This window comes from Eretmochelys imbricata, chromosome 20, assembly GCF_965152235.1.
Source record: "Eretmochelys imbricata isolate rEreImb1 chromosome 20, rEreImb1.hap1, whole genome shotgun sequence".
NCBI classification, from domain to species: Eukaryota; Metazoa; Chordata; order Testudines; family Cheloniidae; genus Eretmochelys; species Eretmochelys imbricata.
This window is the reverse complement of record NC_135591.1, coordinates 3,727,028-3,752,827: the sequence shown is the minus strand read 5'-3', so window position 1 is coordinate 3,752,827 and position 25,800 is coordinate 3,727,028. Positions and strand designations below refer to the sequence as shown.

The 25,800-nt window shown below is 65.7% G+C and overlaps 2 protein-coding genes across 2 annotated transcripts in view; one reads left to right on the top strand and one right to left on the bottom strand.

The window, feature by feature from the left end:
- The window catches only part of DCTN2 (dynactin subunit 2), a 28,177-nt gene extending 16,531 nt beyond the window's left edge, over positions 1 to 11,646 (top strand). Inside the window, exons 3-14 of the mRNA XM_077838187.1 lie at positions 4,755 to 4,851; positions 5,158 to 5,219; positions 6,523 to 6,621; positions 7,019 to 7,179; positions 8,012 to 8,165; positions 9,077 to 9,142; positions 9,279 to 9,317; positions 9,811 to 9,888; positions 10,378 to 10,449; positions 10,865 to 10,967; positions 11,079 to 11,170; positions 11,328 to 11,646. Coding sequence (XP_077694313.1) covers positions 4,755 to 4,851; positions 5,158 to 5,219; positions 6,523 to 6,621; positions 7,019 to 7,179; positions 8,012 to 8,165; positions 9,077 to 9,142; positions 9,279 to 9,317; positions 9,811 to 9,888; positions 10,378 to 10,449; positions 10,865 to 10,967; positions 11,079 to 11,170; positions 11,328 to 11,414 — 1,110 coding nt within the window. The 3' untranslated portion in view covers positions 11,415 to 11,646. The remainder of the gene's footprint in view (positions 1 to 4,754; positions 4,852 to 5,157; positions 5,220 to 6,522; positions 6,622 to 7,018; positions 7,180 to 8,011; positions 8,166 to 9,076; positions 9,143 to 9,278; positions 9,318 to 9,810; positions 9,889 to 10,377; positions 10,450 to 10,864; positions 10,968 to 11,078; positions 11,171 to 11,327) is intronic.
- Positions 11,647 to 11,722: 76 nt separating this feature from the next.
- MBD6 (methyl-CpG binding domain protein 6) lies at positions 11,723 to 23,176 on the bottom strand. The gene is made up of 13 exons (XM_077838627.1): positions 23,056 to 23,176; positions 20,800 to 20,941; positions 20,063 to 20,193; positions 19,869 to 19,971; positions 19,185 to 19,362; positions 17,338 to 18,711; positions 16,556 to 17,127; positions 16,074 to 16,272; positions 14,497 to 14,669; positions 13,675 to 14,247; positions 13,313 to 13,365; positions 13,139 to 13,214; positions 11,723 to 12,874 (listed from the first exon to the last, which is right to left on the bottom strand). The coding sequence occupies exons 3-13, from the start codon at positions 20,167 to 20,169 to the stop codon at positions 12,800 to 12,802; spliced, it is 3,483 nt and encodes a 1,160-aa protein (XP_077694753.1). The 5' UTR covers positions 20,170 to 20,193; positions 20,800 to 20,941; positions 23,056 to 23,176; the 3' UTR covers positions 11,723 to 12,799.
- Positions 23,177 to 25,800: the final 2,624 nt, after the last annotated feature.

Genomic DNA, 25,800 nt, shown 5'->3' with positions numbered 1-25,800 from the left:
TTACCTAGGCAGCGGGCACTGGATATGCGTGAAGGGTGCCGGGCTGGGGGATGACAGAGTTGCCCACCCCCTGCAGAAGGCAGGTGGTGAGGGTGCTGGAAAGAGAACCCTGGTGTGAAAACCCTCCCCAGGGTGAAGCAGTGACTCTTGGCAGTCCAGGGGCTAGGCGATTCTGGGTCCTGTCTCGTGCTGTGCTCCAGTTCCAGTGGCTTGTAGCACAAGTAATGCCTAGCCCCCTCGACCATCCGCAGGCAAGCCGGCTGGCGGAACTAGCAGCCAGAAGAAGCCACCTCTTTAGGGGCCAGGCGAATGCACCCCCCTTTTGCTCTCCCCCCAGGCGGGCTTGATTCAGGTGCAACGCTTGGCGTTCACCGAGGCCCCATCTTGGTTTTCACCCAGCGGCCCGGCTGGTTGGCTGAGGTGGAAGGAGGCCAGCGGTTTGGCTTACGGTCACTCGGTGGAGGATTAGGCAAAGCTCGAACCCGGGTCTGTTGTGACTTCCAGACCACACCCAGCCTCCTGCTGCTCTGGGTGAACAGCCGTTTCTGCTACTCTCCAGGTGGCTGAAAGCAGAGGCTGAACCTGGCCGCCGGCTGTGGTGTGAGGGTGCAGAGATGCTGGGCCCTGGGCACCAACACCCAGCAGCTCCCTGCCTGGCTTTCTTGAGGCTGGCGGGAGAGTGTTCTCCAGGCCGCAGCTTCAGAAACGGCCTCCTAGAGATGATGGGGGTGGCGAGGCGGAGAATTTCCTTGTTGCCCAATTCCCTTTGCTATTAATGGCTTTGAAAATTTCAGCCTAGCTGCCCACCTAGGCAGAGGGGCTGCTGCGGAAAGCACCTCTCTGCCGTGTTCTTGCACCCGGGCGTCCGCCTTCGATGGCGTCCCCTCCACCGCGATCCATTCAGCTAAAGTGGGTATTTGTCTGTTATTCCCTGAGCTGGGAGGGGAGAGAGCTGTTTCTGTGTGACCTTTCCACAGCTCCCCCTTTAAAACGCTCCTTCCCCTCCCGCTGCTGCCATTGCAGCTCAGTGATCTAAGCCCCCGGGCCATGCACACACCAGCCCCGGAACAGCCAGCAGTTCAGAAGCCTAAAGAGCAGCTAAGTTCGTGGAGGGGGGTCCACAGCGGGAGACGATGGAGCCCCTGGGCGCGCTCGGGTTAGCTCTGCCCAACGGGTCTAGCTGGAGTGACTAACACACGGGTGCCGCTGGCTGAATCCTGCTGCTCCACGTTCGTCCTCGCCGAAGCTCCGCATAACCCTGTATCTCCTCGGAAGGGGCAAGGGGTGGTAGCAGGGTAGCCCCCTGCCCTAGGACGGCTGCTAGCTTGGCGAGATGGGGGGGTTCTGTGTGTGGTGACTGTGTAAACTGTTGTGTAGTGCATGTGACAACCTTCTAATACGATTTTTGTCTTTTTCTCTCCTCCCCCCCCACCCCCTGCCCTCCTAACTTTTCTTTGACTTTCTCACCTCTGGGAAAACGCAAGGAGCTGGTAAGGAGCTTGCCCTCTCGTCTGCTTGAATATTCTGCTGAGCTAGCAGCTGCTATAACCTTTTGTCTTTACCGGCCCTCGAAAGGGGCTTCCCTCGGGCACCAGAGCAAAACTAGATTCTGCCCCCCCCCCCCCCCCCCCCGCTTGCTGAAAGGGTGTCCCGTAGCCAGTCTGTTCTGATCACTTCTAACCACTGGGCACGATTATTCCCCAGCCCTAGACCAGCGGCTCCCAGACGCTCACAGTTGATGCTCTACCTTCAGAAATTGCTCTGGAGTAAATCGATGGCCCGTCAAGCTCCCGTGCGGCCTGCTGTTTGGGAGCCCCTGCCCTGGGCGGCACCAAAGCTCTGAGTCGCCGTTAATAATATCAAAGGGCTGAATCCTGGGGCCGTTGCACCAGCAGGAGCAAAGTGACCCCGGCCACCTCCTGCGTTAGGCCTCGGGTCAGTAAAGTCGTTACTGGCACCTGCCTGAGCAGTAAGCGCAAGGCCTCCTTTCCCCGAAATTCCAGACGCGCCCCAGACGTTCGTCACGGCCTGGCGTGCTGCGGGCAGAGCTGATCCGGTGGCTGCATTTTGTAACGGCCTTTAAAATAGAGCAAACCCGGATTCTACATCCCGCGTTCCAGGACAGGGGCTGGTGGAGCTGTGAGGAGCGTCCCTTTCATTTTAATGGCTGCAAGTCGGGTCCAGTGGGTGAATCCATCTTGAGGGACTGAACGTTAGAGTAGCCCCTTGACTCCCCAGCATGGCCTGAGCCCCCTTTGGGCTAGGACAGAGGGGTGGCCCCTGCCCCAGAGAGCCTCATGATGCTCAGTAGCAGACTTTTCCAATATTAGTAACTTGGCTGGTTAAAAAGGTGTCAGTTTTAAAGCCTTCAGCCCACAGGACGTAAGCGAATGCCTCAAACTGGAAAGCTCCCGCCTCACGTGAAAACCACCCGGTGTTTCCCTTGAATGGCGAGATTCAGCCCAGCGAGATTTGCCATGGCTGAGCTAGAAATGCCCTAAAACCAGTTGGCGCCCTGGCAGATTCTGACCGTCAGCGGGCAAGCGTGGAGGGACAGTTCCCCGGCGGGGCCGGTTTGGGTTTTTGACCTACTTCGGTGGTCCCGGCTGCCTCGTTAGACCCTTTGTTTAAATGTCAGGGTTTTTTTAAAAGCTGGTTCGTTACTGTGGAGTGCAGAGCAGGACAGGATGGGCAGCCACCGCAGCAGGGTCCCAGGACGCAGGCCCCTGACCAGGCAGCCCCAGGCGAGAGATAAAGACAAAAGGTTTCTCTTTAACTGTGGTTAACCTGCCTTTGGTGTTCTCCAAGCACTAACCCCCTCCGCGCGGGAGAGGCTCCGCTCTGGGCCCGATCCTCTGGAGCAGCCTGCTGACTAACTTGCCCTCTGAGCGCTGAGCAAATCCAGTTCAGCAGCCCCCAGCCTCCGCCCAATCCCTCCACCAACACGCAGGAGGCCTGCGTCAGAGCCCAGGCCAGCACCGGAGGGGCAGGTTCCTGTGCCTGCATCTGGTCTCCCCTCCCTGGGGCCTGCCCCTCTGGGTTGAAGCTGAGCTGCTCCGTCTCCTAACCCCTGGAGAGCTCCAGGCTCCGGGGCTGCCCCTTTCCACTAGCCAGGTGAGGCAGGCCGATTGCCAGAGAGGGGCTCGTTCCCAGTGCGGAAGTCAGACTCTCATCATCCCAGGGCCGTCCCCCCACGGGCCATTAGGTGCGAGCCGAGGGCTGGGCTCCGTGCGCCGAGATCGAGTCCTGCTGGTGGGGCGTTGCCAGCCTGAGAGTTTGCTGGGGATTCCCTCCCGATGGGCCGCGGGGGCAGCCCTCTCTGTGCAGCTCGGCGTGTCCCAGGCTGTTTCCTTCGCCCTGCCCAGCTCAGCTTGGCCTGGGAGTCTCCAGACCGGGGCTGCTCGGGGTCGAGCCCTCTGGGGACGGAGCCCCGGCTCTTCTCCCTTGTTTTCACGGCTTCAGGGCGATCTAGCCACCTGTTCAAACTGAGCCGACCTCCTGTTGCCTGTACAGGCCCAGGGTCGGCAGCTGGGCATGGAGAGGAGGATCCCACCTGAAAATTCCTTGCAACTGGGTCCGCTCCCCCTGCGGCCACAGGTCTCCACGCAGGGTCTGGTACCGGTGGCTGGGTGCTGCAGCCCCCCAGCGCTGGGGGCAGCGATGTGAAGCGGCTCCGATTGCTCTCTCCAGTGAGCTCTGAGAAGTACCAGCCTGGGAGGAGAATTGTGCAGAGACCCCTAGCGAGAGAGAGGGCAAGATGGGCTGGGGTGAGTGACCCCTGCTGACAGAGGTGTTGCCAGGTCGCACAGGGGCTGCAGCCCAAGAGGCTCCTCTAGCCCTCGGGGGGGCCACGTCTCGTTAGGAACCGCTCTGCAGGTCTTTGATACCGAGAGCCAGTCACGCCACCCCAGGGTGGCCTGTTAATCCATGGCCACGTCCCGCTGCTCGGAAATCCAGCGGGGCGTCTGCTGCTGCCTTGACCGTCTGCATCTCCTCTTCATTGCACCACGGTTTGCTGGTGGGTGGGGGGTTGAGTGAGTGTTTGCGGCCTGGCCGCTCTGCTCCCTCTCTGCTGGGAGAAGATGCGGTTTGTTGGGAGCCCCTGGGTCCCAGCACAGCGTCTTTGCAGATAAAACCCGTCCTGAGTCTCCTGTCGCTCAGAACGGCCAATTTGCAGAAACCGATATTGATTTCCACGTCAGCATTTACAAAAGAACTGGCCCTGCAAGCCCACGCCCCGTGGGGCCGCCCCCTGCAGTCCTCTCGCGGCCCAGGGCTCCTGGCGAGGCTCCACAGGACTGGCTGGTGCTAACGAGACCCAAGGCGTGTGTTAATATTATACTGTAGCTATCCCCCCCCAGCAGGGATATCAGAGCACCCCTTTATCTGCAGGGACGTTGGGATAGCCCCCAGAAGCTTGGGCCAGAGGCAGGGCCTGAGCTAAAGGCTTTGAAGCTGTGGGCATTGAGCAGACCTGGCTGGTTTGCATTCCTGTCACCAGGGGCTATTTAAAGGGAGCCCAGCAGGGCATCCGGCTCCGGCGACCCGGCCAAGTTATTAACATCTGGTGGACTCTGCTACTCGGCAACTTCCCCCGTGGTGAGGTCAGGGCAACCGTGCACCTCCTGCAGTGCTAAGGGACCGTCAGAGGATGGGGGGGGGTCCTTAGGGAAGTGCTCTCAGCTGTTTGAGGGGGGGTGTTGGGGCGGGGCTGGGTGGCCCCTGGGGTTTCTAACGCTGGCCTGTCTGTGCAGGAGGAGCTGACGAGCACCAGCGTGGAGCACATCATCGTCAATCCCAATGCGGCCTACGACAAGTTTAAGGACAAGCAAGTGGGCACCAAAGGGCTCGGTAAGGCTGGCATGTGGGGAAACGCAATCCGGGGCTTGGCCCGTATCCTACATCGCTTGGGAATGTTGGGGGGGGGGAGGGGGGAGAGGCAGCAGCCAGAGCGACTGTCCGGCAGCAGAAATGAACCAGGGACGTCCCTGTTGAGTCCTTTGATTGGTTTATTGGGGGGGCACCTGCCTCCTGGTCCTTGCGGAGAGCCGGGGAGCACCGAGCATGCACAACGGGGGAGCCTCGCAGTGGGGCGCGTGCCAGCGTGGGTCGGTTTAAAGCCCCCAGAGCAAACTCCTCTCTCCTCTTGCTGTGCAGACTTCTCTGACCGGATCAGCAAAGCCAAGCGGACTGGCTACGAGTCGGGGGAGTTTGAGATTGTAAGTAACCGGTCTGGTTTGCCGTACGGCCTTGAGGGGAGGAGGGCACTGGGCACGCTCAGTAGAGATAAGAGCTGAAATCGGCACGTTCCTCCTCCCATGCCTCCCTCGAAGGGCAGTTAAACCGTCCCTCGAGCCCAAGGGTCCTGGAGGCCAAGCTGGGCTCCGTCACCCCCCAAGAGAGGGGTCTCGCCACTCCCTCCCCTTCCTGGCGGCCTGGGCAGGGACCAGAATCCAGGACCTTTGGAGCCCAAAGCAGGTGTGACGGGCTAACGAACCTGCCCACATGTAGCTGGTTTCTCGAAGGCTTTGCCGGTGCTTTGTTGTTGGCCTAGGGTGGAAGGAAATGCCCCTCCCTTGGAATAAAACCCAGCTGTAGTGAACCCTCTGGCTCCCCTCCCTCTGCCTGAGCAAGTGTCGCCCGCTGGGGAGCACGCTCGGAGAGGGGCTGCTAGTCACAGTCCCTCCCGGGAGCCCGAGGAGGCGGTGGCATGGCCACCTTGGGCGAAGACTCTCCGGTGCTGGGCAGCGTGTCAGGGCCCCTCGCGGCATTAGAGGGGCTGCTGGTGGATAGCGTGTCGCCCCCAGGAGGAGCCTTCGTGTGAATTTGGCGTTTTTGCAAGAGATGGTGCCCACTAGGGCAGGCCAGGGCCACGCAGGCCTTGTGCTCTGCCAGGGCATCGCAGGCCTGGGGACTGCCGCATCCCCTGGCACGAGAAGCAGACCCGACAGGAAGGGCAGACTGCGGTGCTTTGATCTGGACAGCCGGCCCGTGAGGACTAGGCTGCGGTGGGTTCCCCTGCACCTCCCTGTGTCGAACGCTACCCATCCCGGCACTGGGTAGGGAGAGGCAAGGTGGAAAGGTCCCTGCTAACAGAGTAAAACCAAAGCACTGGGCGGAGATCGGCTGGCCTCCCCCGAGGGCAAGAAGGGGAAGGGACAAAGCCCCAGTGATGCCAGCTGGATTCCAGACTAGAAACAGCAATTTCCACAGAGCCGGCAGCCCCGCCAGCCACATGCTGACGGGCGGCAGCCCCCCGAGGAATGCCGAGCGTGCCAGCCTCATGGCTTTGCCAGGCTCACTCAGCTTCGGCTGGGCCCATTTCAGGTCCTCCTCGGCTCTGAGGCTGGGTTTCCCGTCAGCTTCCAGAAGAGAGGCACCCAAAACCCAGCCCGCTATGCCCGGGCCCCCAGAGAGATACAGAGGGAGCCCAGTGCAGAAGCTGAGTTGCAGGGTTAGAATTCGTTGAAGCAGAGCCCCGAGTGGCGGGGCCGTGCAACCTAAACCTCTCTGTGTCATTAGCTAGGGGACGGCACTGGTGTGAAAGAGACGCCCCGGCAGAAGTACCAGCGGCTGCTCCATGAGGTTCACGAGCTGAGCACAGAGGTGGAGAAGATACAGGTAGGAGCCACCTTGGGTGGCGTGCATCGCCCTGTCGGGTGAGACGTCCGGGCTGTCGGCTTTCCCTCTCGTGCACCGTCGCCCTCCGGTCTGGTGGGAGGCAGTGAGGTCTAGTGGGCAGAGCACTGGACTGGGACTCAGAAAACCTGGTTTCCGTGTCCAGCTCTGCCCCTGACCTTGGCCTAGTCACCGCACCCCTGTGCCTCAGTTTCCCCATGTCAAACAGGGAGCCCTTTGAGATCTACAGCTAGATACGATTGCTCCCCTCCCGTGCTGCTGGCTGGGAGCAGACTCGTCGGGGGCTGGATTGTCGGAAGCTTTAGCTGGGAGGCGGCGGGTCCCCGTGACCGCAGAGCCCCGCGCCCCGGCTGTAACATGGCAGTGTCTCCCTCTGCAGAGCTCCGCGAAGGAGTCGGCGGCAGAGGAGAAGCTGAGCCCCGTGGTGCTCGCCAAGCAGGTCGTGGCCCTGAAGCAGCAGCTTGTCTCCACGCACCTGGAGAAGCTCTTGGGGCCGGACGCAGCCATCAACCTGACTGACCCCGACGGAGCCCTCGCCAAGTGAGCTGGGGAGCAGCTGCAGCTCCGGGGTCTGCTGCTTCCCCGTCCCAAGTGTCCCTCAGTGCCCCAGCGAGGGAGCGATTGGAGCTTGGACGTCCCCACCCCGGGGCTCAACCCCCCCTTGTGGCTGCTTCTCACCACAAACCGGGCCCAAAGCCCTGGTCTGCCCCGCTCTGGCGAGTGCCCAAGGCCGTATTGTGCCTGCAACGTGGGGGTGGCGGGTGGGAGACTTCAGCCCCAGCACCTCCTGCTGGAAAGGGCCCAGCGAGACCTGCTGACCCCTGGGCAGGCGTGCGGGGCTGGGGCTGAGAGGGAGCATCCTCTCCTGACCTCGGTGACGCTGATCGGAATTGCCCCTAGCCCCGCAGTGCTGCAGTCGGCCGCCCCTTGGCTCACGGGGCTGTGGTGCGTTTATTCCTGGGCAGGCCCTGCCCACGTCCGGTCGCTGACGCTGGCAGATCCCTGAACGGACATGGCAGCTCTGGCTCAGCTGCAGGCCCGCCTTTGCCCTCTCTCTTACCCGGTGGAGGTTCTGGCGTCTCGGCTGTTCACCGTGGTGGGGACGGGGAAGGAATAAAACCGAGGCCGATGGATGAGGTATTGAACCCACTGGGCTGTCCCGCCTCTAGCTGCCTTGGAGAGCCCCAGGGGTGGTTGCGGGCATCACTGCAGCCTGGCCCATTTGTTGCTGTGGCCACGAGGCTGGCATCTCCCGGTTCCCAGAGCCGCATTCCCCATTAAGCCCTCCAGGGACCAGCAGGGCCGTTACCTCCCAGCTGGCGACCGCCACTCACACTCCCTGGAAACCAGCCGGGTCTCTTCTCTTTACCAGGCGCCTGCTTGTTCAGCTGGAAGCGGCGAAGAGTGCCAGGGGCACCCCCGGGGCAGGGAGGAGCCCGTCGAAGGCCCCTGCGCCCGCGGGGAATATGGTGACCTACGAGCTGCACTCAAGACCCGAACAAGACAAATTCTCTCAGGCTGCAAAGGTGAGTCTGGGGCAGGTCAGGGTTTGGAGCTGTCTGCCAGGAAGCAGTGACCATGTGACGGCAGAACTGCGGGCAGGGCTGGGCACCAGGAACTCCTGGGATCTACCCTTGGCTCCGGCCTGGATGCTTTAGCTCTTGCGTCACTTAGCTGGTGTGCCTCAGTTTCCCCATCTAATGCTTCTTTACCTGCCCCCTGGGGGAGGGGGGTGTTAGTATTTGAAAATACCAGCCAAGTTTTCATTTGAAAATCTGTTCCTGGGCCCATAGTAACATCACCTGGAAGGTCTGTGGATAGGGCCCCTCTGTTCTGTGTCAGGGCAGAGCAGGGGCCATGCGCAGATGGTGCATTATTTCTTGCCTGGTCTTTGGGGCTGGAAACCAGCTGGCTCCCTTGCCCGGCTTCCCGTGGGGGCCTGCTGGGTCACTCTGCCATCCCCCTGCACTGGGGGGGCTTCGGCAGGCCAGGAGATTCAGAGTCTGTGACTAAGGGTCTGGGGGCAGCTCGGAGGTGACGGCTGGGGAGATGGCAACGGGCTCCCAACTGAGGGACGGGCTTCTTGCTCTGGGGCGCCGCAGCCTAGCCCAGGAGCGAGCGGCACCCAGTGACTCTGCTGAACTGTGCTGGCAGCTGGATCGCACCCCCCGGCGGAGCCTGGGGCCCTCATGTAAACCCAGGCAGGTGCTGGGCACGGGCAGCTGGCATCTCTCGCTGCTCAGCCGGCTGGCGTGGAGCTCTGCGTGGCTGCCTGCCCGGGCTTTCTGGGCAGCGACGGAGCCCTGCAGTGAGGCGCTGTTCCAGCACCATGTGCCCTGGCTAGGAGCTGGGCACCTGCAGAGCCCATGGTGCCAGCCTTGCGGGTTGGAGAAGCAGGGCCTGCTGGGGGGATCGCTGACCTCTCCCGTTGATCTAGATAGCGGAGCTGGAGAAGCGGCTGAGCGAGCTGGAAGCCACGGTGTGTTGCGAGCAGGACAGCCAGGTGAGCGCCCCTGCAGGGGGATCAGGCTGGGGCGGATGGACCTAGCTGGCTCTCTCTCCCCCCTTCCCCCCCACGCCCAGCCCGGGCTGCTCTGAAATCCCGGATCCAGACGCTTGCGTTCTTTCTTTCTCCCTAGAATCCCCTGGCGGTTGGGCTGCAAGGAGCCAGCCTTATGGTAAGCCTGAGTGCTGGGGCGCGCCGTGGGGAAGGGGATTTGTAACGGCCTAGCTGGGGGCCTGTGCGGGCTGAGGTCCCTTCCTGGGCTGGAGGCAGCGTTTCCGGGATTGGTCTGGGGTGTGCGATGATGCAGCCTGCCAGGGTGACATCTGGCTTCCCCTGTTCTCAAGTGGGGCTCAGCTGCAGTGGGACAGCTGGGCTCGAGCCCAGCCCCATGAGGACACTGGTGTCCAGCCGTGCGGCCCCAGCGAGCTGACGCTGGCTGTTCTCGGGCTGGGTCCCTGGGGCTGCTCAGTGCAGCCGAGGCTGGGTGGGGTTCTGCTGGGCACGGCGGCGTCCCCTCCTGTTGACGCCAGGGTCTGCCGCAGGAAGGCTCTGCCAGCCAGAGCCCTCATGAGGCCCAGGCGCGCGGTGAAGCTCTGGAGAGATCTCAGCTGGCCGCTGCGCGGGGTCGGCATTCGCTTCTTTCACCCCGTTCCTCCCTCCCGCAGGACACTGTGGAGATCCTGCAGGCCAAAGTCAGCACCTTGGACGTTGCTGTTCTGGACCAGGTGGAGGCGAGGCTGCAGGTGAGCAGCTGAGGGGGGAGGACAAGCTGAAATCCCCCCCACTGCAGGTCCCACCTGGGTGGCTCTGGCTCCCTGGGCTCCCATGGGTGCCCTGCCTGCTGAGCCCCCCCTCCCAGCTGGGGTGCACTGAAACCGGAACGAGCCCGGTGGGATCTGCCCTGCTGGTAGAATCCTGCACCCTGGGGCTGGGAAGGACCCAGCTGTCTCGTGGGGCCAGATGTGCTGGGTGTCCGCACAGGGCGCACCTGGCAGATGTTCCCCCACCCCGGTTCCGGGGGTCCAGGGCAGCCCCTTGCCCCAGGGTTGTCTGAGCCTGGCCCCAGCAGGAGGCGGTGCATGGCGTGGAAATGGCACAGAGGGGCCGAGGGACCCACCTGGCCCCTGGTGAATTGGTACCATCCTGGCTTCTGGCCCAGACATGGGCAGGGCTGCGTTGCCAGCTAGGGACACCCACAGCCCTAGGAACTCACGTCTCCTTTCCGCCCCCAGAGCGTCCTGGGGAAGGTGAATGAAATTGCCAAGCACAAGGTGGCCGTGGAGGATGCAGACACCCAGAGCAAGGTCAGGTCCCAGCTGCCCCATGCTGCACCCACACCCCTCCTAGGGCCCCCAGCCCGAGCCCCTGAACCCATCTACGGCAGAGTGCCCCCTGGCATCTCACGCTGCCCCTGAACCCATCTATGGCAAAGAGTGCCCCCGGCATGGCTGGCATCTCACGCTGCCCCTGAACCCATCTATGGCAAAGAGTGCCCCCTGGCATCTCGAGCCGCCCTGCTTTGCGGCAGACCGGCCCCTCGATTGGATACGCCTTGAGCAGCAGCACCAGCAGAGTGGGACAAGGGTGCCCCAGGCTCTGGCGATGCCTGGTACGTTGGGCTGCCCGTGAGCCTGGGGGGTGGGGCACGTCAGGGCGGGCCTCGGAGCCGCCCCCTCCTCTGCCTGGCACTAACCCCCCTCTCCCCTCGGGTGCCACCAGGTGCATCAGCTCTATGGGGTCGTGCAGCGCTGGAGCCCCATGGCCACCACCCTGCCCGCACTGGTGCAGAGACTGGCCACCGTCAAGCAGCTGCACGAGCAAGGTGAGGGGCAGGGGCGGGTACAGGCTCTGTGCCCAGCTCGATGGGTGCCTAGGGGCCTGTCTGCCCCAGGTGGGCTCTGAGCTGCTGGGTATTCGCTCTTGTCCCTTCCAGCCATGCAGTTTGGGCAGCTCCTGACGCACCTGGACACCACCCAGCAGCTGATCGTCCACTCCCTGAAGGACAATGCCACGTTGCTGACCCAGGTGGGCCCGGGCAGGGGGCTCTGGGGGGGTGGGGATCCTGGCAACTCCCCCTTCCCCCTGTCCCGGGAGCGAGTGAACCCCAGCGGCTCCCTCCCACAGACCAGGTCCTGGGGGTCCCAATGCCCCCCACCCCAGCTATCCGCTCTCTGTCCCGCAGGTCCAGCAGACCATGAAGGAGAACCTGGTGGCCGTGGAGGAGAACTTCACCAGCATGGATGCACGGGTGAAGCAGCTCTCCCAGTGAGCCCTGCAGCCCCCTCCCTGCGGGGGGTGGGAAGAGCTCACCAGACCCTCCGCATTACTTGTAGCGTGTCCCCGGGCCCCTGCCCTAATGACCCAGGGTGGGGACGGAGCCCAGGGCCTGGTTGCTGGCTAGGGGAGGAAGGAACACCCCCCTCGACTCCCCAGGGGGTGGGGCTCGCGCTCATCAACCTGTAAAATTATTTACTATTAAACACTGTCTGCTCGCAAGCCTGGCACGGTGCCCTGCTGCTTCTTGGGGGGCCGCACCAAGGGGGGAGCTCACGGCACTCACCACACACAGCAGGCTTTTAAATACACATTTTAATAATTGATACAAAACACCCCAAAATCCCCGCGGAAGAGCCAGCAGCGCTCGGCCCCCAGCTGTTAAATTAAGTGGCTCTCATAGAAAAGCTACAAATCCCCAGGGGAAGGCTCCAGATTTTTACACGACCCCTGAAGGGAGCGTCTACAAAAGCAAGGCCCCTGTCGGTGAGGGGGGGCAGGGCCTGGCCCCCACCCCGCCGGGCACTGCCCCCGCTTTGCATAATTCCCACCAGCAGCCTGGGAGCGCGAGCGCGTAGTGTGGGTGGGTGGGGCTGGCGGCGCGGCTGGGCCCCGCCAGCCGCCGGACCTGAGTGTTCTCGGAGGAGTTAAAAACAAGAAAAGAAAACAAGGCCGGGGCCAGGGCCTGGCCCCCCGGTGCCCCATGGCTGAGCCGGCTTCACTGGGTGGGGCCAGGTGCCCCCGCAGGCTCTGCCCAGGCCCGGGGGCTCACTGCAGCCAGCTGGCCGCGCTTATTGCTTTGTACCATTGCCCCCCAGCGAGGGGCACAGGGAGGTTTTTGGTGAGTGGGTGCGTTAAGCTAACCCCTGAGGCGTTCCTTGCCCTGCTGAGACACCCACAGGGCTGAGGTAGGGGAGGAGCCCTCCCCCCCAGCCTAGATACCGAGGGGGGGGGGGCAGAACGGCAGCGGCTGGGGGCAGCACAGGCTAGTGCCCCCCCTTAACACCCTAGAGTCAGCACAGCCCCAGCCCGCAGGGGGCGCTGCCCCGTCTCCCTGGGATTTCACTGCATTGCAGAATGGCTTCAGAAGTGCTTTGGCAGGCCTCGGCCCGGCACTGCCTCCTGCTGGGCAGCACGCAGGAGACACGGCTTGTGCTTGGAGCGGGCCCCTGGCGCTGCCCCGGGGCCGCAGTCCCAGCTGGGAGGAGCCCGTGCTAGGAAACATGCTGTAAGTGCCCATTGCCAGCAACGGCACCTCCAGCCGGGCCCCCGGCGGGGGCTCGTTCCTGGCTGTGGCTGGCCGGGCCTCAGCTGCGCCCCCCTGCTCAGTTCGCTGGGGCGCGCTCAACTTCGCCTCCCCTGGGTACCTCTGGGCCAACGCTACGTCACCAGCTTCCGGCGGCGGTTCTTGGCGGGGCGGCCAGGCCGGGGGCGCCGCCCGGGGGCACCGTCCTCCTGCGGGGGTGAGAAGGGAGGGTGCTGCTGGGCAAGGAGTGGTGCCAGGGCACTGGGGAGAGGAGTCAGGACCCTGGGGCCCGCTCTGGGCTCGACCTCTCGCCAGCGGCTATGGAATGAGACTGATGGAGGGGCCCAGACACCCCTGTGGGGAACAGGAGAGAGATGGGGAGGCTCAGTCCCTGCCAGCTGGGGGGCACTAGGAACTGGGCTGAAAACCAACTGCTGCCAACAACCTACCCTCACCCCGCGGGTGGCACTTACGGTGGGGACGGAGCCTGGCTCGGTGGTAGGGCCCCTTGCTCGTGGCGTCTCCAGGCGGGTGCTAGGCCGGGGGGCGCTGAAAAGACAGAGCACGTCATGGGGGAGGGAATGGGGCAGATGGTACCTGCCCGGGGGGGGGGTGGGCACGGGATCCCTGGTCACACCCCCACTCACCTGACCTTCCTTCTCCGGCCCCGGCGGGACGGGCGCAGTCTCCCGGGGTTCCCCTGCAAAGACAAAGGACATGGCTGGGCCAGGCACCGTGCTGGCTCCCCGACCTGCCCCCCAGTGAGTCTGGCTGGCACCTCCCACCTCTCTGGAGCCTGTGCCCAGGGCTTGGGTCTCCCACAGGGCGACTGCCCCGGCCCCTGCAGGCATGAGGAGGGGTGAGATCTGGCTCCAGTCCCTGCCTGAGCGTCAAGGCCTCTAGGCCCTCACCCTGACCCTGGTGACTCGCTTTGCAGCACCCCCTTCCGGGGCCCCTGGGCCAGGGCTCGGGCCCCTGCCCTGCCCAGAGGGGCCCCCCTGTTCCGTACCTTTATCTCCTCTGCTTTGTTGAGGGCCAGTGGGCTGGCCGTGCCCGGCACCGGGATCTCACCATTGCACCTCCAGGCAGGGTGGGGTGGGTGCCCCGAGGGTGCTGCCTTCTCGCCCAGCTCACCCGCCTGCCCATTGAAGTGCCGCCCGCGGCCCCAGGCCCCGCGGCCCCGCCCGGCCCCACGGCGGGCACTCTTGGTTCTGCGGGGGGCCGCACGGGGGGGGATGTTGCCGTTCAGCTCCTCTGCGCTGCGCCGGGCCCGTTTCAGGGGGGTCCTGGAGCAGGGGGGTCCTGCAGCGCCTGTGTCCAGCTGGCCCATAGGAGTGGCAAAGCCCAGTGCTCCCTGCTGGCCTGGCCCGGCCGGCTCCAGGGTGCTTGTGGCCGGGCAGTCCGTGGCCCTGGGCACTGACGGGGAGTCTAAGGCACTTGGCAGGGCAGCGGGTGCAGCGTCCGTGCAGAAGGGGGCAAAGGGGGCCGGCGGCTCGGGCTCTGGGACGCTGGGCGGGTTCGGAGAGGGGCCTTCGCTCAGTGCCGTCACTGGCTTCTCGGGGGCGCCAAACCCGGGGCTGAGCTGCCAGGGGAGGAGAGGGAAGAGCCGTGAGGGGGGCAGGGAAGGGGCAGCTGGCAGGCGTGATGGGAACCCTGCCCCTCTGCCTCCCCCTGAACCCCCCACTGCTGTGCAGGGCTTCAGCTACCGATCTGGCTAGCTGCATATGCAAATTAGATATTAAATTATTTGAATCAAATGTCCCACATGGAGCTGTCTAACCCCCCCGCACAGTCCCCCCCGCCTTCCCCAAGCCGCAGCCCCAACACTCACCTGCAGGAGGCAGGCCAGGGGACTAGAGCTGCCCAGCTGGCCAACGACGGGGGGCTGGCCCTGGAAGAGCTGGAAGCCCAGGGGTGGTGGCAGGGAAGGAGAGAGCAGCTGTGGCTGGCTCTGGAGCAGGGGGCTCCCGGCGGTCCCCAGGGGGCTCAGCACCGACAGGTCACCTGGGGGTGGGTGGGGGAGAGAGAGAGAGAGTCAGTGGGGGGCGGAGTCATAGATACCCAGGTCAGAAGGGACCATTACGATCATCTAGTCTGACCTCCTGCACAAGGCAGGCCATGAAATCTCACCCATCCACTCCTGCGATAAACCTCTCACCTCTGTCTGAGCTACTGCAGTCCTCAAATTGTGGTTTAAAGACGTCAGGGTGCAGAGAATCCTCCAGCAAGTGACCCGTGCCCCCTGCTGCAGAGGAAGGCGAAAACCCCCCAGGGCCTCTTCCAATCTGCCCAGGAGGAAAATTCCTTCCCGACCCCAAATATGGCGATCAGCTGAACCCTGAGCATAGGGGCAAGATTCACCAGCCGGATACCCAGGAAAGAATTCTCTGTAGTAACTCACATCCCACCCCCTCTAACATCCCATCATGGCCATTGGGCCTATTTACCATGAATAGTTAAAGATCAATTAATTGCCAAAATCACATCCCATCATATCATCTCCTCCATAAACTTCCCGAGCTTAATCTTAAAGCCAGATAGGTCTTTTGCCTCCCCTTGGAAGGCTGTTCCAGAACTTCACTCCTGATGGTTAGAAACCTTCATCTAATTTCAAGTCTAAACTTCCCAATGGCCAGTTTATATCCATTTGTTCTTGTGTCCACATTGGTACTGAGCTTAAATAATTCCTCTCCCTCCCCGGTATTTAGCCCTCTGATAGATTTATAGAGAGCAATCGTATCTCCCCTCAACCTTCTTTTGGTTAGGCTGAACAAGCCAAGCTCCCTGAGTCTCCTTTCATAAGGCAGGTTTTCCATTCCTCGGATCATCCTAGGAGCCCTTCTCTGTACCTGTTCCAGTTTGAATTCATCCTTCTTAAACGTGGGAGACCAGAACTGCTCACAATATTCCAGGTGAGGTCTCACCAGTGCCTTGTATAACGGTGCTAAAACCTGATCTCGACTGGAAATACCTCGCCTGATGCATCCCAAGGCTGCATTCGCGTCTTTCACGGCCATGTCACATTGGCGGCTCGTAGTCATCCTGTGATCAACCAATACTCTGAGGTCCTTCTCCTCCTCCGTTACTTCTAATTGATGCCTCCCCATCTTATGACTAAAATTCTTGTTATTAATCCCTAAATGCCTGACCTTGCACTTCTCACTATTAAATTTCATCCTATTACTATTACTCCAGTTTACAAGGTCATCCAGATCCTCCTGTAGGATCTCCCGGTCCTGCTCTGAATTGGCAATACCTCCCAGCTTCGTGTCATCCGCACACTTTATTACCACAGGTTGGGCCCTGCTCCCATGGCTCGGCCTGCTGCACCTCAGGGACCGTCCAGTTACCCGCTGGCTCGCCTCAGCCCCTGCACCCCCGCCCCCCAGCAAACGGGGCGCCACTCACCCAGCAGCGCAGCACTCAGCAGCGGGCAGACCAGTGGGGGCAGCAGCGGGTGGAGCCTCCCGGAGGAGCTGGGGGGCACCGGGGCGCTGCCGAAGGCGCCAGGGGGCTCAGGGGCCCTGCCCTCGGCGCCGGGAGCCTCAGTAGTCGTGGGCATCGTGCCGGTCGAGGTAGGTGCCATGGGCGAGCCAGCGACACCAGGCTGGGGGCGCAGAACGTAGCATCAGGTCGGAGAGAGCAGGGCTGGGGAGACGCCCGCCCTCCCCGCCCCAGCCCCAAAGACAGAGCAGGGCTGAGGTGATGCCCTAATCCCCCCCCTCATCCCCACCCCCAAGAAGTGCCCCCTGCTGGATGGCCACAGAGGAGCTGAGTGCTTTGCTTGGGGCATGCCCAGAGAGCCCCCCCCGGCACTGAAATATGCCACCCACCCAGTTGTGAGGAGAGCCAGGTGCCCCAAGACACCCACCCCTGGGGCCCGGCCTTACCTGGGCGTCGGGGGCTGCCAGGCCGGCTGCCAGCAGAGCCGAGTTTAAAGCGAGGACGGCGGGCGAGGTGGGCAGCGCCGGGAAGAGCAGGGGTTGCAGGGGCCCATCCGGGAGGTCCCCCTGGCAGGGCGGGTCGGGCAGGGGCAGCAGGGCCGGGAGGAGGCCGCCAGGCTGCTGGAGCAGGTCCAGGCCGGGCAGGCCGAGGCCCAGCAGGGGTGACTGAGGCTGGCTCTGCAGCAGCGAGGCCATGAGCAGGGTCTGCAGTCCCTGTCCCTCCGGCTCGCCCGGCAGGCCCAGGGCGGGCAGCGGCGCCTCCCCCTGCCCCGGGCAGCCCAGCAGCTGCGGCTGGCTCAGGGCCAGGGAGAAGGGCAAGGAGCCGAGGAAGCCGCCCTGGAGGAGGCCAGGGGGCAGGGAGCCTCCGAAGGGCAGCACCTGCTCCTGGCCCAGGAAGGGGAAGGGCTCGGGGCCTGTGGGCAGCGGGACCCGCGGGACCCCCAGGTTGCCCTCCCCGGCACTGCTGCTAGGGCCGCAGCCCGAGGCTGCTTTGGTGGCGGCTGGCGAGACGGTGGCACCTGCAAGGGAGAAGGGCTGGGTCAGAGGGGACTGGTGGGTGCTGCCCCCCAGCACGTGCTGCAGCTCTCCCGCCCCCCCGCGAGGCTCTGGCATCTTCAGCCAAAGCCCTGCCTGGGTCTCCACGAGCCAGCCCCACCTCTTGCCCGGCTCTCACCACCCCCCCAGCCTGGCTAGCAGCCAGGGCCCCGTCCCCACCCTTTGGTCCCTACCTGTGGCGGTGCTGGGGGCGGGCGCTTTCGGCTGGGGGGCACTCCCTGAGGCCAGGTCGGAGGAGGTGGAGGCCAGCTGGCTGAGGAGGCTGAGGAGTTGACTGTTGAAGTCCTGGAAGGAGGGCAGGAGGCTGGGGGGGCTGTCGCCCAGGGGCAGCGGGGGCAGGCCAGGGGGCTGGGTGCCCAGCAGGCTCAGCAGGGATGACAGCGGCTGGCTGGGGGCGAGGGGGGCCAGGGGGCTGCCCTTGGCCTCCCCGGGCGGTGGGGCAGCCCCCGGGGGCGGCCGGGGGGGCTGCTCTCTGGGCCGGGCCCGGTGGGGGGGGGCCTCCTCCGGCCCGGCTGGGCCCTGCTGGGAGTCCTTCAGCAGCCGCAGCACGGTGGGCGCCCGGCGCTGGTGCCGGGGCTTGGGCAGCGCCCGCCCGCCCACCACGGAGAGCAGCACGTTGGAGCCCAGCAGGTGCCCGGGTAAAGTGCTAGAGGGGGGCTCGTCGGCGTGCCGCTGGCTGGCCAGCTGGGCCTTGGCGGCCGCGCTCAGCAGGCTGCTGGCGGGGAAGGAGGGGGCACCCGGCTGCTGAAGCAGCTGGCTCAGGGGCAGGCCCAGGAAGCCAGGCGGCCCCTTGCCCTCGGGCACGGCGCCTAAGGGCACGGGCAGGTTATTGCTGCTTTGGTTGGCTAAGGCATTGCTGGGGGGCGCCTCGTCCTTGCAGGGCTGGGGGGCCCCTGCAGGGGGCCTGGGGCCCAGCGGGGGCCCCCCGGGCTCCGAGGAGGCGGAGGAGGGGCGGGAGCACTGCGGGGACAGCTCGGCGCTGCCCCCTGGTGACGAGACGGAAGAGAGCGCGGTGGAGGCAGCCAGCCTGCCGAGGGAGGCACCTGCTGGCATGGGGCAAGCGCGGCTGCTCCAGGTGGGGGCCCCCTCGGGGGGCGGCGTGGCGGGGAGCGGAGGCTTCCCCAGGGGGCTGGGGGCAGCAGGTGACCCCATCTCGTCTGGTGGGGGGAAGGGGAGGCCGGCGGGGGAACCCAGGGGGAAGGGCCGGGGGACCGCGTCCAGGGGCTCCAGGCCAAAGCTCTGCAGGGGGAAGGCCGGGCGCGCCGGGTAAGCGCCGTTGGTGGAGCTGATGCAGGGCGTCCTGCCCGGGAAGACGTCCCCGAAGAGGGCGCTGTGGTGACGTGGGAAGGACGAGGCCTGGCTGGGCCGGGTGCTGGTGGGCCGGTCTCCGGGGCAGGCCAGGCAGGGCTCCGTTCGCGCCTCTGGGGCCTTCTCCGTGGGCTGGGGCTTGCCGGGACCCTTGCCCTCCGGGTCGGGCACTCTGCCGAAGGGCGCTGGCGGATGGCAGCTGGCGATGCTTGAGTGGTACGTCTGGCTCAGCCCGACCCCTGCAACAAACCGCAGGGGGGGCTCAGCGCCCGGGCAGGCCAGGCTGGGCCCACCCACCCCTCACCCCACAGCTGCCCGGGGTGCTCGCGGGACAGGACTGAGGCTGGGGCCGCCCCAGGTCCTCCCTCCCCTCAGCCAGGATGACGAGAGCCGGCGCAGGGTGGGGGCGGGGTCTGTAGGATTTGGGGGTGGGGAGCCTGGGGCTCAGGTTCTGGGAGGGGCCGGGACAGGTTCTACTGGCAGGATCCAGGGCAGGGGAAACCCCAGGGTGGGGGCAGGTGTTGGATTGGGGAGGCAGATCAAGTCCCGGGGGAGGGTGGGACTGGCAGGGGTGGAGCCATGAGGGGCAGGGGGAGGATGTGCTGGGTGGGGGCCTGGGGGAGCCCAGATGGGCCCTGGGAGAGCTGGAGGGAAGGACGGGCCGCGGGGGGGGGAGGGGGGGGGAGGATGGGCCCCGGGGGCCGCCTGTTACCTGGGCCCAGGCGCGGCAGGCCCAGGGGCGCGGCACTCTCCATGCTGCGGTACAGGGTGGCCATGGCGACGGTTTTCCGGCGATGGTTGCAAAGCTTGGTCATGTCCTGGTCGCCCTGGGCCCTGGCCCCGGCCCCCCCCCGCGGCACCACCACAGCCCCCGGGTTGAAGTTGAAAACCTGACGGGGGGAGAAGAGGACGTCACAGCCGCATCCTGGGGACTGAGGGGCACCGGCTGAGCTGGGGGGGAGGGGGAGCCCCGGGCCGGGCTAGTAGGGGGCTGCGGGTCGGGAGTGAGGGGCACCGGCAGAGCTGGGGCGGGGGGGGCGCTTCCGCAGCCCCTGCCTATTCTGACCCTCACTCCTGACCCACAGCAGCTGTCAAGGTGGACAAGGAATCTGAGCCCAGGGGAGTGTGTCCTGGCAGTGCCCCCCCCAGACCCCTTCGCATGGGGCGAATCCCCCAGGACTGGAGTCGGGTCCCTCCAGGCTGCAGCCCCCAGCCACTGGGAAGCAGGAGGGTGAGACCCCAAGGGGCATCATGTCCCCAGCCCGCCTGAGCCCCAGGCCCCCCTGCCCGGGCTTCCAGCCTCCTTGTCTCCAGCCCACCCTGGTCCCGACCCCAACCCATATGGGCCCCCACCATCCTTGCCCCCAGCCTGCCCAGCCCCTGGCCTCCCCGGTACCTTATGCACGTTGAGCGGACACTCCAGGCCACACTTGCAGGTGCCGTCTGTCAGGAGGTAGGCGCGGGTCTGCTCCAGCGACGTGAGGTTCGTGCCACTAGGACTGAGAGAGGACGCGGGGAGGGGGTCAGGGCCGGCTGGGGAGTCCCGTCTGGGGGGGGGCTGGGGGGCCAACACTGAGGGGGAAGCCCTACCTGATATACTGCACGGTGCCCTCCTCCACCTTCCGCTGCCATCCCACGGGCACAGCCACCGGGCACCCACCTGGATCTCCACCAGCGGGCTCATCACCACCATTCATTGTGCCCCGGCCTCGCTCGGATACCTGCCGAGGCGCTGGGTTAGCAGGGGACAGACAGACACAGACAGCACCCGCCAAGCAGCAAGGGGATGGGTGTCATGGGATGGAGGGGGGGGTCTAGGGTGGGAGGAGTTATGGGGTCCAGTGGGAGGGGCTAAGTAGGAGGAGTTATGGTGTGGGGCAGGGCTGGATCCAGCTGCCCAAAGACTCCTGGGAGCAGGAACCAGACAGTCTGAGCAAGCAAAGGGGCCGCCCAGCTCCCCTCAGGGAACAGCCAGGGAGTTGCTCCCAGGGACGCCTAGGGGGCTGCTGGTTGGGAGCGAGGGGCACCGGCAGAGCTGGGGGGAGCCCAGGGCTGGGAATCAGGAGTGAGGGGCACCGGCACAGCTGAGGGGAGCCCAGGGCTGAACTAGCAGGGGCTGCGGGTTGGGAGTGAGGGGCGTCAGAAGCCTGCATGTTCTCAGCCCCACGCTGCCCCAGACCCTGGCATCCTGTAATCCTCCCCCCGTTAATCCCCGGCCGCGCCTGACCTACTAACCGCTGCCGGGGCCCTGCGGTGAGAAGGCAAACAGCTGCCGGGTCCCTTAATCCCTGCCGGGCCCCGGCATGGGGGCCGAGCCCGGCTCCTACCTGCTCATGGCTGCGAACATGCTGGCGTTAAGTGCGGACACGCTGCCCTCCTGCGCTCATGGCCGGGCACCCTCACCCGGGAAGCGCCGGCGACTCCGTCCGCCACAGCTGCGAGCTCGCCGCAGCTGATGCTAGCCCACGCCTGGAAGAGAGGAAGGAGGGTCCCACCTCAGTGCCGGCCTCAGCGGGGTGAACAGCCCCCATGGCCCACTGGGCAGGGCCTAGGGCGCCCGGCACAGAGACCGGGCTCCTCTCTGCTGGGGTCTGAGCTCAGGCCCGTGCCCGGCAGGCTCGGCTCCTGGGCACAGGGCAGCGCTGAGCCCCGGGTGCAGGGACCCTCACTGCTACTCCCAAGCTACAGATGGGGACACAGACACAGAAGGGAGAAGGGGTTAGCTGGAAGGCGCACAGTGAGTCAGAGCTGCGGAGAGAACCCAGAAGTCCTGGCTCCAGCCCCCTGCTCTAACCACTAGACCCTCAATCCCGGAGCTAGGGCTAGACCCAGGATCCTGGCTCCAGTCCCTCTCCTCCAGCCTGACAACCCCAGTGTGAGCTAAAGAGGCGTCCGGGTCAACGCAGGGGCCATGTCTCCTCCCGCAATGGGAAGGCGTCACTTGAGTGGCCTCAGGGAGCCACCCTGGTGCTGCAGGATTCAAGCATGAGCCGCGGCGCCCCCAGCACGCGAAGACTGGGGCTCCCCGGCAAGCCCAGCACCTGCCTCCCAGGGGCTAGAGCTCGGCAGGGTTTCTGCTGGGAAATGCACCAGAAGCCACCAAAACCAGCTCCCACCGCGAGCTGGTCAGGTCCATCTGAGCTGCCAGAGGCCGGGCAGCAGCAGGAGAGGCAGGGTTTACCCCAGGCTCCCAGGGCTGTGATGGGGCCAGATTCTCTCGCTAGCTCTGGGGCTCAAAATGAGAACCGAGAGGCTGGGAGACAGCGAGCTCAGAGGTGGGAAGCCAGGACACGCATGCGGCCTGCGGCACTCCCTGCCCAAATGCCGAGGCGAGGGGCCTGGGATGGGAGGACGGTTCCGCCTTTGGGATTCAGCACGGCCTGACAGACATGGCATGTGCCCAACCGGACAGTGCCCCAGAGATGATGCCCCCCACGCTGAGGGACGCTGCCAGGATCTGGGCCCTGGAAGCCCAGATTTCTGATGCTGATCCACAGGATAAAAACACAGGGAGACTCAATTAACAGTATTTCTGGCCCCATGCCCCCCGGGGTTATTGGAGAGTGTTAAAACAGCTGCCACATCCCACCCCAGAGGTGGCTGCATTTCAGTGTCAGGCCCAGGGACTCCTATCTGGGACAGCAGGGGCTGGGGAGGAGGGCTCAGGGAAACAGCTGGCTGCGGGGGTCCCAGGAGTCCTACAGGGACAGCGTGGATTAGCGCCCAACAAGGCCCAGGGAAGGGCACTACACATGAACAGCGCCTCTGTACCCGGGCGTGGGAGAAAACGGGGCTCAAGCTGCTCCCTGAACCAACTGCGGGTCGCGCCTCCCGCAGGCCAGGAGCACCGGGGTCCCAGCCCAGCAGCCGTTAGCTCCAGGGGCAGGACCCCAGCTCAGACCAGGGGCGCGGGGGTGGGTGGGGGCAGCAGAGGGTGCTGGCAGCTGCGCCTAGGCCCGGAGCTCTGGAGAGAGTCGCCCGCCCAGCCGGACCGATGCCCCAGGCCCCCAGCCCCGGGGGGAGGGGGGGAGCTCGATCGCCCGCGCCAGGCGCTGTACGTGCGCAGAGGAGACCCCGTCCCCATTCCTCCGTGGGGCTGCTGTGCCCCTGGCGGCGGGGCCCTCTGCCCATGCCACAGGCGGACGGGCGCAAGCCGGGACCCAGCCCGGCCAGACATCTCGCTTCCCGGCAGCCTGCCTCGAACCCGGGACCCTCCTCCCCGCCCCCCCGGGGCCGCCACCGTCCCGCGACAGCCCGGCCCCCCGCCCCGCCCCCGGGGAGCCGCGGCCCCCCAGCTCCGGGGCACACAGGGGCGTGGCGGGGGGGGCCGGGCTGGTCCCGCCCCGTGTCCCTGCAGCGCCGGGCACCGAGGGGCCAGCCCGGGCCCGGCCGCCCCCCCGAGCGGGCCCCCCCCGGCCCGGCCCACTGCCCCCTGCATCCCCCCGGCCCAGGGCCCCCCCCCGGCTCGGGGCCCTGCAGGGGGGCGGCCCCGGGCTCCCCCCGCCCCGCCCCGTGCAAGGGGGCGGCCCCCCGGGGGGGAGCGGCCGGCCCCAGCGGCGCGGGGGGGCGGCCCCGGGCCCTACCTCGGCTCATGGCGGGGCGGGGGGGTCTCGCGGCGGCCCCTCGCGCCCTCCCCCCTCCGGAGCGGAGCCAGTGCCAGGAAGAGGAGGGGGCAGAGCAGGGAGCTTCCTCCCGGGCATGCGCAGTGGGGGCCAGGGGCAGCCCTGGGGATTCCGTTCCCAGCGTGCCCCGCGCCCCAGGGCGGAGGGGTTGCTATCCCAGCATGCACCGGGCTCCGAGGAAAACCCGGGCTGGGCTCCTCGGGCCGGGTCCCCACCCCCCCCCGCCGGCTGTTCCAAGGCCCTGGGCGGGGGGGACTTCGCTGGGGCACCCCCCCAGACACTGGGGTGGGAAGCCTGGGGGGGCACTGCTGGGGCACCCCCCACATACTGGGGGACACTGCTGGGGCAGCCCCCCAGACACTGGGGTGGGGGGACACTGCTGGGGCACCCCCAGATCCTGGGGTGGGAGCCTGGGGGGGCACCGCTGGGGCAGCCCCTCCCAGATGGCAGGGGCACCAATGGGGTTCTGCAATCCGTGGCGCCTGCGGTAGGGCCCTGGCTCCTCAGCTGTGGCCTGGGTGTGGGGGGGCTGGCACACTGGGGTTGTGTTTCTTGGGGGGACGAACCCTCCCAGCTCTAACTCACGGGGGTTCGGGGGAACTTCCTCTGTGGGCAGTTCCTGGGGTGGCAGGTTGGGCCTGGTGCGGCCATCGGTGTAACAGGTGGGCCAGGGCCACCTGCCTGGGGCTGCCCGACAGCAGGGGGGTGGCTGAGCCAAGCACTGGGGCGGGTGACTGGGGAGCTGTCCCAGTGCTGCCCCCCACCCTCCATGTCTGGGGGGCTGGCTGAGGGGACATGGGAGCCCAGCAGCCCCACCACCCTGGTATCCAACTGTCCAAGGTCTGACGCCGTCCCACCAACCTGCTGCCCTCAGTGCTGGGGTACAGGCCGGGGGACCCTGGCGTGTGGAGAGGGGTGCTGGGGCAGAGTGGGGTGCTCCCCTCGGAGGGAGCTGAGCCCCACGGTCATGAGAGTGAAAGGGGAAGCCAAGGCCCTGCCCATAGGTGGCCACTAGAGACTCCAGAGACAGGGCATGTGACCCCATGCCCAGGCTGCCTCCCTAACGCCCTTGGGGTTCATGTGGAACCTCTCCTTCCTAGGGGGGTTTGGGGGCTCAGCCCTCTGAGCTCTACTGGGATGTGCTCAGACTGTCCCCAGCACCTCCCCCCGGGGCTCCTCTGGCATGGGGGGATCCCAGGGAGGCCTTAGCCCTGGGGGGCTCCCTGACATAGGCCAGGAATGTTCCTGCAGGAGCCCTTGCCCCAGGGCTCCCTTGAGGCCCTATGGGTTTGGGGGTCCTAGCCCTGGGGGGGTCTCTGGCCTGGAGGATCCTTGTCTGCCCCTCCCCAGGGGCTGCAGGCCCTTGTCTTGGGGGATCTTTGGCGTGGTGGTGTGACGAAGTTGGAATGTTCTTAATGTTCTCTCTGAACACTGTGTGGGTGCCTCAATTTCCCCTAGGCAGTTCTTAAGTATCTAGGTGGGGGGCTAAGGGGGTGTGATTGTGGCGGCGCCCTAGGGGACCAGTGTGATGGCGTCTGCACAGAGGATGGCCGACACCCTGTCTCCTGGGGACTGATGGCCTGGGCCCCTCCCCTGCAAGGTGCCAACTGAAGGGGTTGGAGAACAAAGAGATCAGGTGGCCTCCTGGCCCGGGAAAGGGACAAAGGCCGGAGAAGGGGCTGGAGAGTTTCAGTTTGGAGCTGGCTGGGGAAATGGGGGGAGGCCCAAATGGGGCTTTGGCCTCCCTGCCCCCCAAGATGGACCTGACTGAGGGGTCCTGGTCTTTGTACCTACAAGCTCCGTTTTAGACCATGTTCCTGTCGTCTAATCAACCTTCTGTTTTCCTGGCTGGCTGAGAGTCCCGTCTGACTGCGGAGTTGGGGGGCAGGACCCTCTGGGCCCCCCAGGACCCTGCCTGGGCGGACTGGCTGTGGGAAGCGCAGGGAGGGGCAGAGGATGCTGAAGGCTCCAGGGTCAGACCCAGGAAGGTGGAAGCCGGGTGAGCTTCTTGCCCTGGGGACAGTCTGCTCAGAGAGGAGGGTCCCCCAGAGTCCTGCCTGGCTTCGTAGGGAGCTGTTCCAGAGCATCGCCCGGGGACCCTGTGACGGGGGGAGCCTCAGTGGGGTTCTCTGTTCTGTGGGGGAGGTACCCTGGGGGATCCCTGCTCTGGGGTAGGCCCTGGGATGGGGGGGGGGGCTGGCCGAGGAAGGCGGTGTTGCCCCAGGGGGGTCCCTGGGATAGTGGGGGCCTGGAACTGGGAGGGGGCATTACCCTAGGAGGTCCTTGGGATGGGGGGCTCCTTAGGGGAGGAGCTGGCCCCTGGTGGGGGGAAGCTGGCCCCAAGGAGAGCTGGCCCAGGAGAGCATTACCCTAGGGGGTCCCTGGGATGGGAGGGTTTGGGGGGGCTGGCCCTGAGATGGGGGGCTCTTGGGGGGGGCCCTGGGAGGGGGGGGTCTTACCCTAGGGGGTCCCTGGGATGGGAGGGTTTGGGGGGGCTGGCCCTGAGATGGGGGGCTCTTGGGGGGGGGCCTGGCCCCGGGAGGGGGGGTGTTGCCGGGTCCCTGGGATGGGAGGGTCGTGGGGGGGGCTGGCCCTGAGATGGGGGGGCTCTTGGGGGGCTGGCCCTGGGAGTTGGGTGTTACCCTAGGGCGTCCCTGGGATGGGAGGGTTTGGGGGGGTGTTACCCTAGGGGGTCCCTGGGATGGG

Bases quoted from the DNA above. Each gene is read 5' to 3' on its own strand.
- MBD6 (XM_077838627.1), bottom strand. From the start codon at position 20,169: ATGAATGGTGGTGATGAGCCCGCTGGTGGAGATCCAGGTGGGTGCCCG. The intron at 19,972-20,062 runs GTAGGGCTTCCC...GTCCTCTCTCAG, and splicing joins GGCACCGTGCAGTATATCAG to TCCTAGTGGCACGAACCTCA. The intron at 19,363-19,868 runs GTACCGGGGAGG...TCCCCCCGTCAG, and splicing joins GTCCGCTCAACGTGCATAAG to GTTTTCAACTTCAACCCGGG.